This window comes from Thermobia domestica, chromosome 10 (assembly GCF_964235325.1).
Source record: "Thermobia domestica chromosome 10, izTheDome1.hap1.1, whole genome shotgun sequence".
Taxonomy (NCBI): domain Eukaryota; kingdom Metazoa; phylum Arthropoda; class Insecta; order Zygentoma; family Lepismatidae; genus Thermobia; species Thermobia domestica.
In genome coordinates, this window is record NC_137463.1 from 18,828,763 (window position 1) to 18,841,482 (window position 12,720).

General features: G+C 37.1%; 1 protein-coding gene across 10 annotated transcripts in view; it reads left to right on the forward strand.

Annotated features, from left to right (window-relative positions):
• Positions 1–12,720, forward strand: part of hiw (MYC binding protein highwire) — a 638,413-nt gene that overhangs the window by 512,535 nt on the left and 113,158 nt on the right. For all 10 annotated transcript variants that reach the window (XM_081727817.1, XM_081727821.1, XM_081727823.1 and 7 more), the window contains one exon: positions 1,309–1,537. In XM_081727817.1, the coding sequence (XP_081583943.1) occupies positions 1,309–1,537 (229 nt within the window). The remainder of the gene's footprint in view (positions 1–1,308; positions 1,538–12,720) is intronic.

Sequence of the window (12,720 nt, forward strand, 5' to 3'; positions counted from 1 at the left end):
TAAAAATTTATTGACTATGAAGCCACTATTTAAGAAAAATTATACCCCCCCATTATAAAAGAGCGCATCAAATTCACAATTGGAGAGACAGCAATTTTGGGATTATCTAAACATTTGTTACATAACCAACGTATAATTTTAGAAATGTATTGACACTAATTTAAAGCAGAGCTCTCTCGTGGCTAAGGGGTTAGCGTACGCGTCTTTGGCATGGGAAACCCAGGTTCGATTCCCGGAAGGGGGTCGTGTGATTCGGATTCCACGTTAAGCTGTAGGTCCATGTCTCATATAGCCTTCTGAATCAAATCATATTCAAAACACAAACAAAAGAATGATATTCGAAGTTCTTCCCATTTTTACAAAGAAACCTTCAGTGAATTTGAACCAAGAAAATCTTAATAAACTCTTAATGAATATTATACGTAAATGGGCTTGCTTAAGATTTTAACTTACGATAACAGTTTTGAGGTCAACATTTATCATCGGCTACTGGTGACTTCTAAGAAAAATGTGGATACAGCATATACGAGCGACATTGACCACAAATGGAAAATAAGAGAAAATATGTCTACATGTTGGAAAGAAAAAAAATCGCGAAGGTGTTAAGTTTAAGTGGTAGATTTTTCTCTGGACTGGCAAGTAAGTATTATTAAAATGTTCCCTCACAAAGAAACCGTTCTCTCTACTGACGTAAAATCAGCTTTAAAAAGGCCCTCAATAGTCTTGAATGTAATGGACGAGTTAATATTCTGCAGAGGAGTGAATAACTGGAACACAAGGTGTCCACGAAATCCCCGTATCCCTACGTTTGAGTTGAGTTTCACAGGGAGCAGTGTTTGTGTAATTTTAGCTTATTTAACACATTCTGTAGCTAAGTACATATATATATATATATATATATATATATATATATATATGAATTATGTACCCAGTGCATCTGTATGTGTAGAGACAGATCCATCGTGCTGTAGAGACAGATGTATGCGTCTCCATTTCCTCTTGACATGTTGCGAAACAACTAAGGAGTTAATTTTCGAAGAACTTCCTCCACACTTCTTCATCTGTCTAATACTTATTTTGAACAGACTACGTATTAGTAAAAGTTATTTGGAAATACTAGTTGGTATATCTCAAATTTGTTATAATTTTATGATGCATACAATTGTAAACTTTTGGTTTTGATTTGTTCTAAAATAGTGTGAGAGGACCAGTACTTTTGTGAAAAAAGCTCAGACAAGCAACGTGTCTGTTATTTCTCTGTTTGTGACAAAATATAAAACTAACGAATGAACTGTTTGTTGGTTGTAGGTACCCCACCGCCTGCACCTCCTTCAACGAAGCAGTATGAGAGTCTGAAACCTCCGTCAGAGAAGCCTGAAATTGCCCCGAAGCCTACCATTCTACCGAAAGAGAGAACCAAAGAGGATAAACGGGACAAGGAGAAAGAGAAAGATGGAAGCAAGTTCGCTGCTCTACAGAAATGGTTAAAAGGAGAAGAAACGAGGCACACTTCAGAAAGGAGAGGTTCTCCCAGCAGGTGAGTTTCATTATTTCTGTATTACTTTTGGGTATTTTCTTTGCTTTATTACATAATTTACTATTCTAATGCTCAACTTTACACACCATGAAACGGGACACAGTCTTTAGTGCTAGTCATAATATAATTGTGAAACAATTGAGAATACTATGAGTCAGTGTTAGGCTCGGAGATGTATCACATCAGGGTAGAAAGTATGTACCAAGTAGAGCATGTTCGGTTGCCGTGGAGGTATGGGGACACGCATTATTCTGTTGAATAAGAAGGAGTCCTGCAGATGTTTAGATGAGGTTTGCAGACAGAATATACGACGCACTACTAATGCTCCCGTAAATAAAGTTCAAAGCCAGGTGTAAGTCGGGTATGACGAGTGCAAACATATCTTCGAGTTTACGGACATGCATATGAGCAGTACTGTGTTCAAAACAGACTGACTATCATTGCTCAATAACAATACCTTTCATTAACCTTGCCACCACAATCTTTCTCGATGCTACCGGAGACAATCTCGATGACGATCTAGTGCGAGAATTAATCATGACAGAGGAATGCAGCAACCAACAATTAATTATTTAGTGTTCGTGCATTCGCGTAGAGGTCCATGATGGCTCTGTTCGCCTTAGCAGTCGTCGTCCTGTCACGGCGTCTTCAGTAATCCTTCTGTCCACTCGCTCCCCGGTGTATCGCGAAGACGCATGCGATAAGGGACACATTTAATGTGGAAACACCACTTCTTATCGCGCACACCAATAATGGACAAACTATCGCCCGCAAGCCAAACACGGTTCCCTAAAAGATTCTGTTCTGCCAGCGACATAATTCCTAATCTGATGAATAAAAAGAATCAAAAGAAGTAAACAAATCTGGATTAATTTCTTCTTTCCTCTTTTTTATGCTTAGTTTAATGGCCACAATTGCATTCAATTATTGTCAATTACTATTAACACTTAATTATCATTGTTCTCTATAAGAAATTTATTTCCGAATTTCTCTTCATCGTGAATTGAGCATGTAAGAATTTTGACAAGACTAAGCAGCCTGTGATTTCTTTAGGATCATACGACGCAAGTACTATTTACAAAACGCACCAACGTTTTCAGCCAGAGAGAATTGGTGATTGCAAACACAACTGCTCTATATCTAGGGTTTCAAATATGTGACGGCTGCGTTAAAAACTTGGAAAACAACATTTAGAAAAAGAACGATGCACTATCAACTTTCCTGAGACTACAGTTAAGTGGTTTTGCCTAAAAAAATGTTTAAGAGTAGTCTTCAGAAGGATACGAATGTCGAATTTGCAACTTCTACAGGGTTCTTGCTCCGTTAGTGTCTGTGCATATGGATAGAAGCGTTACCATCTACAAAGACATTTTATCTCCAAATAGAAGCCACATTTACATTTAACAATTTTAGAAATGCTTATGTATGGAAAGAGAAAGAGAGAGTGAGTGTACAGTACATAGTTTATATTAAGTTTTTTCCAATTACAGTTGAAGGGAAATAGCATTTTATTGCCCTTTTTTCGCCTTGTTTCCAATTTTTTCCTTCTTTTTTCCTATGAAAAGTTCCCCTAAAAATCCTAACTCTGGTTATAATTCAGTAACAGCAAAACAAAAATTATCTCCGAACTTCTCAAACTAGACCAAAAATTAGACCAAAATGATCGATAAAAATGAAATCTGTAATGTGTAAAAGATCTGTGAGATCTCTTAGCCAGTTGCATTTTCGAGTGCACACGTCACGTCATTGCCATTTAAGAAGTCATTCAAGCTGTTTCAGAAAGAAGAGCCACTAATGTATGTACTTCATGAGTTATAACTTCGCTTGCTTGTCAAGAATTTGTCAGGTCGCTTCGTGAACGTTAATGAATTTAATCCAAAGTCAGATAAATTTTCCAAGTTCATTTCAAGAGTTACATAATGCAAAATAGAAGGAGGATCAAAAACAAGGATTTTTTAAATAAATAAATAAATAAACTGAAACACAATATGTTTTCTTGCATCAAGTAAAGAAGTTTTCTCAGAAGGCTTTTGAAAACTGTCACTGACCAATTATGTTCTGAAAAGCAGTTGAAGTTGTCATAACCGAAGTAAAACATTGTCTTCTGCAACCATTAGTTCATTGAGATGAGCAGAAGATACAGCAAAGTGAGCAAATCCGAGATTTTTTTTTTTTTTTTTCCTGAAGGATTAAAGAATAATGCAGAATCCACGCTTGGAGAAGGAGCACATGAAGTTTGTTATGTGCACCCAGAATAAAAAATACCCAAAGTTGATAACCTCTGAGCAAACGTAACAGCAAATTACGGAATCACTTTGCACTTATTTAAAAAAGATTTCAGGTATGTATATGTAGAGTGCTAATGATCCTGCTTTTTGAGCAAAGGTTCATCTACTTTTTAATCATTAAAAGTAATTTGCGCCTCTGTAAAATTTTACAGTTTGCAGATTACCGGTATTAGAACGCGAACTATTCTTTCTGAAACCATATAAGCGATTATTCCTGAATCATTGCTTCCCTACAGAAATCATGAGTCTTCAGTATCTCAAAAACTACCTGAGTAACACTTTAGGCTTGAGAAATATGGTGAACTCTTTGTGCTAATGCGCAAATAAAATTACCAAAGACTATATTGTAAAACTTTGTGTAATTTTGTCTCATATAAGGAAGAGGTAGAGCAGATAATAAAAGAGTGTCCGGAATCGACTCCCACTACCAGTTTTATTATAAAAATATGAGTATTTGTACAAAATACTATACAATTTGGTCTCTATTTAAAAGGGTGAGTAAAAGGTAGTCTTTGACCGAGTGGTCGCAGACAGGATCTCCAACAGAGCCCCGTAGCAGGCTAAGAGGAGTGGAGTTAAGGAACCAATGCTCCGTAGCAAGCAGTGGGTAGGTTAGATGGCCAACAGAGCCCCGAAGCAGGCAAAGTGGCTGAGGTTTGGATTCCCAGACAGAGCCCCGAAGCAGGCAAAGCCAGGAGAAAGGATAGGCGTAGTCCCGTAGCAGACTAGAGGCCTGGGGTTAGGTTACTCCAAGAGTCCCGTAGCAGACTAGAGGAGGGTCACCAGAAAACTGGTCCTGAGCTGGATTCTTCTGCCCAATTTATAGCGTCCCTTGGGTGGCGGTGGCGCTTCTGCTTCGATTTCGTCTTCTGCTCCGTAGGAGGGGCTAAACGTCGTCTGCAGGTGATAGCAGGTCCCTCTGGTGGAAGATCCTCTTGCCGAACCATGTGGTGTTGTTTGTAAACATTGAAGCGTGGAACTGCTTGTTTACGACATCACATAGGATATTACACCCCCCTGGCTTGTTTAAAAATAAGCCGAAGGGTTATTTTTGTTTATGTGATAGTTGGCAACACTGAAGAATCACACACAAAAGAAATCACTGAACACTAAACACTTGTGGCACTGAAATAAATGAAAATCACTTTTCGGAGCAGTAATGTGGTAGCGGAATATAGAGCACTAAACAGGTGGTCCCTATATACAGGCAGGATCCGTACATGGTACATGATACTTCATTTCCCTCGAGATAGGGCTGTTTTTGGCTTGGCGTCAATAAATATAAACTAATTCACTTATAGTAAGTGGGGTTGGAGTCTGTGTTAGCTGTTGCTCCTTAGTTGTATTATTGGTATTAAATGTTTCCAATGGAATAGGAGATGAAATTTCTATGCGGTTCGTTCTAGATTTGTTTGGTAACGAACGAAGACGACGATATAATATGTATAAAATAATAAGGCTTAGGAATACTAAAAAAGTTGCAACTAATACGGTTATATAAAGATAATTTATATTGGAAAGTTCTGATTCGAACATCGTGATTTCTTGGTCACCCTGTATAAGGTGTAAAAGTTTCTAAAATATTTGCACTAAAGATATGTATTTCAATAAAATAATCCAATTTTAAATGTCAATGACAATAGTAATGATGGTCCTGAATTCCTGGTCATCCTGTATAATGTAGAAGTAGTCATAACTTTTGAAACGTCCTGTACAATATTCAAGTTGCATAATGTCAGTGACAATATGTAGTTCACAGAGGAAAAGAAAAAAATATCGATGAAAATGTAGAATTATGTTAGCTGTCCTTGTAAAAGATCAGTTGCCTTTTAAATGCGGAAATGCAGATCTCAGCACTTTTTTTTTCTTTTTTTTTCATTCAGTTGCAGAATAATGATTCAGCTTTTTATAAAACAAAGAGGAAATGAATGTTTGTGTTGTTATGAAAAGTGGTTTTATCTGTTGAAGTCGTCTTTGTATTTCTTTCTTCCTAGTGTGAGTACTGCACTTTTTTTGTGTGTGTAGAGAATAAAAAGAACTTATTTATCCTGTTCTATGTCTTGTAATTCTTGATAAAATGGCTTGATTCGGTCTATTGAGATTTCTTGTATTTTCTTCCGAAAAGAATTTGGAAATTCTATCTTATAAAGGTTAGGATTCAGTCTATCCAGGATTTGAACGGGTCCAACATAGGAAGCTGAAAAACTTTCCGGCACTCCTATTTGCCGATTAGGAAAGTAGACTAGTACTTTTTGTCCCTTTTCAAATTGAGTTTGTCGGTGTCTGCTATCGAAATACTTTTTCTGTTTATTATAGCTAGCGATCAAGTTATTCTGTACACTCTCACGTATTTTATTCAAATGTTCTTTGTTGACACATAATGTTGGAGTTGACGCTAACGCAATATCAGAGATGGTCTTAGGTTCATATCCATACATGAGGAAAAAAGCAGAATATTTAGTTCCGGCTTGCACAAATGTATTAATAGCGAATGTAATATATGGTATCAGCTTCGGCCAAAGATTTTGGTTTTCTTGCACGAAAAATTTAAGTGCATTCTGTATTGTCTTGTGGAATGTTTCCACTACCCCTAGGTTTTTATGGTCGTATGCAGGGCAAAATTTAAATTCAAAGTTATAGCATTTTGCCAAATTTTGCAGCCTCTTAGCGTTATGTACTGGATGTCTATCCAGGTATAAATATGAAAAAGGTCCAAATTTGAGTATGATGTCATATATGAGAAATTGTTCAATTTCTTCCGCTGTTATGTTGTCCACAACCTTGGTCACACAATATCTTGTGCACATTTCTATGGCCACTAATATGTGTTTAAACTGTCCATTTCCCACTGTTATTTTTCCAATAGAATCATATTGCCAAGCTGTTGCGATCGGCTTAGGTGGGTGATGGAGTAATTGACCCGCTGGTTTAACTGGTAATTTCTTGAGTTTCTGACAGGAAATGCATGTTTTAATTCTGTTGGCAATGTACGCTTTCATATTAGGAAAGTAGTATTTCCTAAGTGCCGAATGATATGTTTTGGTATATCCAAAGTGTGGTGCCATTGGGTTATTGTGTAAGGCATCAAACCACTTACTTAATAAAGATTTCGGCACACAAAGTAGATATAACAATCCTAATTGGGGATGTTTCTGTGTTCTGTATAATATCCCGTCCTTTAGAGAAAAATATTTTGCGGCCCGAAGAGTAGACAACTTATTAGGTTCCTTATTTTCCAAAACAGTGATGATGTCAGAGAATGAAGGATCTTTCCTTTGTTCTTCTGCTAAATTTGGTAGGATTATAGGTTGTTCAATTTGGAGAGTAGTGTCTAAAGAATGGGATGCAAATACTTTAGCATCTTCCGTGTCCAAGAAATTGTCAATTTCTTGTTTTTCTCCCTGTTTAATCTCCTGTTTATCTTCTAAACGACTAAAGATGTCCGCTGGGTGTAATTGACTTTTAATGTGTTGTATTTCGAAATTATAGTCTGCTAAGAATATTCGGTAGCGACTAAATTTCCCAACTTTGTCCACTTGTGTTGTGAGAGATGTCAAGCATTTGGCGTCTATAAATAATTTAAATCTTCTATTTAGTAGGAAGTATCTAAATTTTCTCAAAACATAAATTAAGGCGTACAGCTCTTTTTGCCAAGTGGATGCTTTCCTTTCACTTGGTGTAAAACGTCTACTAGCATAGGCAACAACACGCTCTTGTTTCGTTTTATGGTTATAGCATGCTAATAAGCCTCCTGCGGAGATAGAGGAAGCGTCGGTATACACACGTATTTCCAGTGAGGGATCGAAGTGAAACAAAGATGGCGCGTGTATGACGTCAGTCTTAAGTTTCTCAAATAATTCGTCATGCTGAGAGCTCCATTTAAATTTTGAATTCTTGTCTAAAAGGCACTGAAATGGTTCTATATTTTCTGAGAAATTTTTGATATGTGCTCTTAAATAAGAACATAATCCTAAAAAGCTTTTCAGAGTTCTTTTAGTAGTTGGTTTCTTAAAGTTTCGAATCTTGTTAGCGATTTTAGGTGAAATCTTGATTTCTTTCCCACTAACTGTGAAGCCTAAAACGTCCAATTCTGTGTATAGTAAGTGGGTCTTCTTTGGACTGGCACGAAAATCATGCTTTCTTAATCTTTTAAAAAGTAATTCTAAATCCGATAACTGTTGTTTCCAATTTTTACTTCCTATGACCAAATCATCAGCGAATGCAGTTATACGGGGTGGTAGGCCCTCTAAAAGCATGCGTACAGCTATACTGAGTCCGGCGGCGGAACTGGAGTGACCCATGGTACATCTCTGGAATTTATATGCCTTTCTAGTATGGTTGACCTCAAAAGTCATGTATTTTTGGCTTTTGGGATGCAACAATAGCTGGAAATAGGAGGATTTTATGTCGATTGTGGATATGGAGTTTTTTCCTCTTAAAACGTGTAGAATATCCTCCGTATTTTGAAATGGTATACTTAGGTAATGTGAGAACCTATTACAAGCTTGGAGGTTGAGAACTAAGCGGAACTCTGAAGTATTTGGCTTCTTCACTATGAGAAGTGGCGATGAAAACGAACTATCGCTAGTTTCCTTGATAATATTTGCGTCTAAGAGTTGCTTAATTTGTAAGTCAATTTGAGGTCTTACTGCTAATGGAACCGGAGGAGATCTTTGATGGAAGGATGCTCCTTTGTCTATCCGTATTTTATGTATATAACCTCGGAAATATCCAATGTCTGTTGGTGTGTAGGAAAAAACATCTCTGTATTTAAAGAGTAAATCTTGTACGGCTTTCTTTTTTTCTTCTGATAAATCCGGGTTTATGTCAAACAAATTAATATCAAAAAATGATTTTGTTTCTTCTAATCGATCCTGAATTTCTTTGTCTGATCTGTAAAAAGTTTCGTCATCATGACCACTATCTTGACAATTACCCTGTAAATCTACTTCTTGAAGATTCTCTTCTACGTAAGCAATTGGGGTGCTCTTTACTAACGTTATCGGTCTACTAGTAGGATTTGATATCAATAAAGTCAAATTATTGTTAGGTACCTTAGTAGGCAACGTTTGTAGTCCGTATTTGTCCAGCAAATTTTCTAATGGAGAGATGAAAAAATATTTATTATTCTTTTGCCGATTCTTGACACTAATTGGTAAAAACAAATGTGACCTGGCTGGTATGGTAACCTTCCGAGTTGTAAAAACATCAGCCGACTTGTGCTGTTTTATTGTATGCATAGCGTTAGCAGATAATTTTTCCTGGGTATCAATTTCAATTGGATACTGCGGAGGCCTTGGTTTCTTGTATACTGACAACATGTTATTCTTTAAGTCAATTTTGGTCTGTAATCGATTTAGAATGTCTTCACCGAATAAAGGCAAAAAATCTCCATGCTCTAAAATTCTGAAATAATGAGAAAATGTTGTTGAGCCAATTCTAAATGTAATCAAAGCTATATAGCGTAAATTTACGACAGAATTCTCAATTCCTCGTAGATTAGTGCTAAAAGGAATCAATTTTGCGTTTGGTGGAAGCCAATTTTTAGGCCAAAGACTCAATGAACTGCCAGTGTCTATGATTACAGGATACTTTTCTTTATTAATTGTTACATTAATTAATAATTTATGTTCCTGATTTAACATTTTAATGTTCTCCCTTCTATCTGATAACGGAGCTACTGCATAAAGTGATGTATTTGCCAATCTTTGTTGTTCACTTATTTCCTGTTTCTCGGCCCTCAGAACATGTTCTTGAGAGGGTTTGTCCTGGGGCCCTCTTAGGCGTTTCCCTGCTGATTGTTCTTATAACATGTACTGGAAGAATGACCTTTTTTATAGCACGTACCGCATACCGTAACTGTTTCCGGCCTAGGATTACTATTATTATTTTTAGAATTGTTCTTATTTCCATTTCTCTGCCGATTTTGATTTCCATTATTTGTATTTTTCGACCTATAATTATTACGTCCACCTCTCCTAAATTGTGAGTTCTTAATGGCATTTTGAGCTACAAGAAGAGATAGTTCAGCCATTTGATTTGCTAATTTAGTGAAATCTAATGTATTGTTTGCACTGGAATTACTAGATGTGCTAGGCGCGGGGGGTTCGGGAGGGGGATTCGGATTAGCAACTTGGGGGGAAGGATTTGGAATTATCTGATTTTGTGATGCACCCTGTAGCTGTGGTGCTGAGGGTGTAGGAAAAACTGAAGCTGGTTGCTGGTATTGATTCCAACTAGGTGTTGGATTACATATTGGATAGGTCAGTTGTTGATGATGCACAGGGAAGGAAGCGCCAGCGATTGCTGATGAATGTAAACTGCTGACTGGTGTACTCTGATCGCAGAGTGAATAGAATGCGTGTTGTAATTCCACGTAATCACGTTTCTTCATGAGGTCATTTGCTTTCTCGAGGTTGTGTAAATGCGTTTGTAAGGCGTGAACAGTTGTAAATGTTTCTAACGCTATCTTTTGCAAAAAAGTTTTCTTTAAACCTAAGGATAAATAATTTATTTTCTGCTCCTCGGTGGCCTGAGGCAGAACTTGTCTAATGACCCTTAATTTTCTGAGAAAATAAGCATCTACTGGCTCGTTTTCACCTTGTTGGACTTGAAAAATTTCGAATTCCGCTCGATATGCCGGTAATTTTGGTCTACTCAGTGCAACTAATTTGTCTTTTAATTGTTCATAATTAAGCGCGTCTAACTGATTCTGGGCCTTTAACTGTAGGACTAAATGAAGTGCTACATCTTGTAAGTACATAGGTAATAGTTCTTTCTTTTTCTGTTCATTCCATGAATGTAATAGTGCCAGATGGTCAAAGAGCATAAAAAATCTATCGGGGTCCTCCGTAACGTGTCCCGAATACTTAGTGAGGTGTGGTATATTAAAAGAAGGGCGCGAATTCTGCTCCATGTTAAAATTGTTTTCTGGAAAAGTGTTTTTACCAGTTCTAGTTTGAGGCATAAACAAAATTCAGTTCACTAAAAGCACTAACACTTAAAATTCACATACCTTCCAAAGAAAAAATGTCCACTTCCGATTAATAAAAATACTGTCCGGTAGGGGAGTATTCAGAGCTTATTCTGAGTCGGTCAAGCCTCTACCATGTAAAACTTTGTGTAATTTTGTCTCATATAAGGAAGAGGTAGAGCAGATAATAAAAGAGTGTCCGGAATCGACTCCCACTACCAGTTTTATTATAAAAATATGAGTATTTGTACAAAATACTATACAATTTGGTCTCTATTTAAAAGGGTGAGTAAAAGGTAGTCTTTGACCGAGTGGTCGCAGACAGGATCTCCAACAGAGCCCCGTAGCAGGCTAAGAGGAGTGGAGTTAAGGAACCAATGCTCCGTAGCAAGCAGTGGGTAGGTTAGATGGCCAACAGAGCCCCGAAGCAGGCAAAGTGGCTGAGGTTTGGATTCCCAGACAGAGCCCCGAAGCAGGCAAAGCCAGGAGAAAGGATAGGCGTAGTCCCGTAGCAGACTAGAGGCCTGGGGTTAGGTTACTCCAAGAGTCCCGTAGCAGACTAGAGGAGGGTCACCAGAAAACTGGTCCTGAGCTGGATTCTTCTGCCCAATTTATAGCGTCCCTTGGGTGGCGGTGGCGCTTCTGCTTCGATTTCGTCTTCTGCTCCGTAGGAGGGGCTAAACGTCGTCTGCAGGTGATAGCAGGTCCCTCTGGTGGAAGATCCTCTTGCCGAACCATGTGGTGTTGTTTGTAAACATTGAAGCGTGGAACTGCTTGTTTACGACATCACATAGGATATTACAATATATTTGGCTCTTGTAGTAGATGAGTTTGATCAACACCAAGACACAGGGGTGGACCAAGGCAAAATATTCATCCGGGTAAAGTCTTTTTTGGCACCCCCTCCCCCTAGTTCTAGCCTATATTTTACATTTTATTACATTGATTTTAATATTTTAAACTCTATCTTTCAAAAAGAAAAAAATAATAGTTAAATACAATAGGTATGTTTAGTACTTTGTACATGTGGTATCAATTACATAGTTATTATTATTATTATTATTATTATTATTATTATTATTATTATTATTATTATTATTATTATTATTATTATTATTATTAATGTACCGATATATCTAAACAGAAATAATATCGAACAGCAGCTATTGAATACTACTAATGGTGCATGATTACTGATATATTGTAAATTGTTTTGTTATATCAATAACATCAGAAGTCATTCTACCATGTGTCCGACTATGTAACAATCTATTCTAATAACGTGAAATACAAGTAAATGCATTTCACATATATTGAACGTGTTTTACGCGGCGGAAGGAAGGATTCAAAGATAGTCGCTGATTTTCTTTTTTTCTTCTTTTTTTTCTCCGTAGTACCACTTCTAACCCTCTCGTATGTTATTGCAGAGTGGTATATTCGATCTCACAAACACTTTCGAAATAAATGATTTGGCAAGAACTAAGCATAGCGAAACAATAACATCTTTTAGACACTGGGCCGACAGCTTGGCGCGGCGGTGTCGTTCCTAAGAAATCAAAAGTTACCCGGCCCTTGTTCCCCCCCCCCCCCCTGTCAAGACATAAGAATTTGTCGTTGTAAATAGTATAAGTTTGTTGTATATCGTCATGATAGCACGTCACTCTGTTGGAGAACCATATTCAGTGAGTATAGAGTTTGAAATTAAATTAATTGTGCAGTTTTTTTTTTTTCTTTCTTGGTAAAGGTAATTCAGATCTAAAAACAGAGGATGCAGTTAAGATATTTTAGGGTACTTTAATTATTTAATTTATATTTTGGACTTGCAGTGGATTACACTGAAACAAAGTAAAATGGCTTGAATTATTTCAAACACACAATGAACACATTGCTATAAACTGTAAATTACATACAAACGTTCCTGT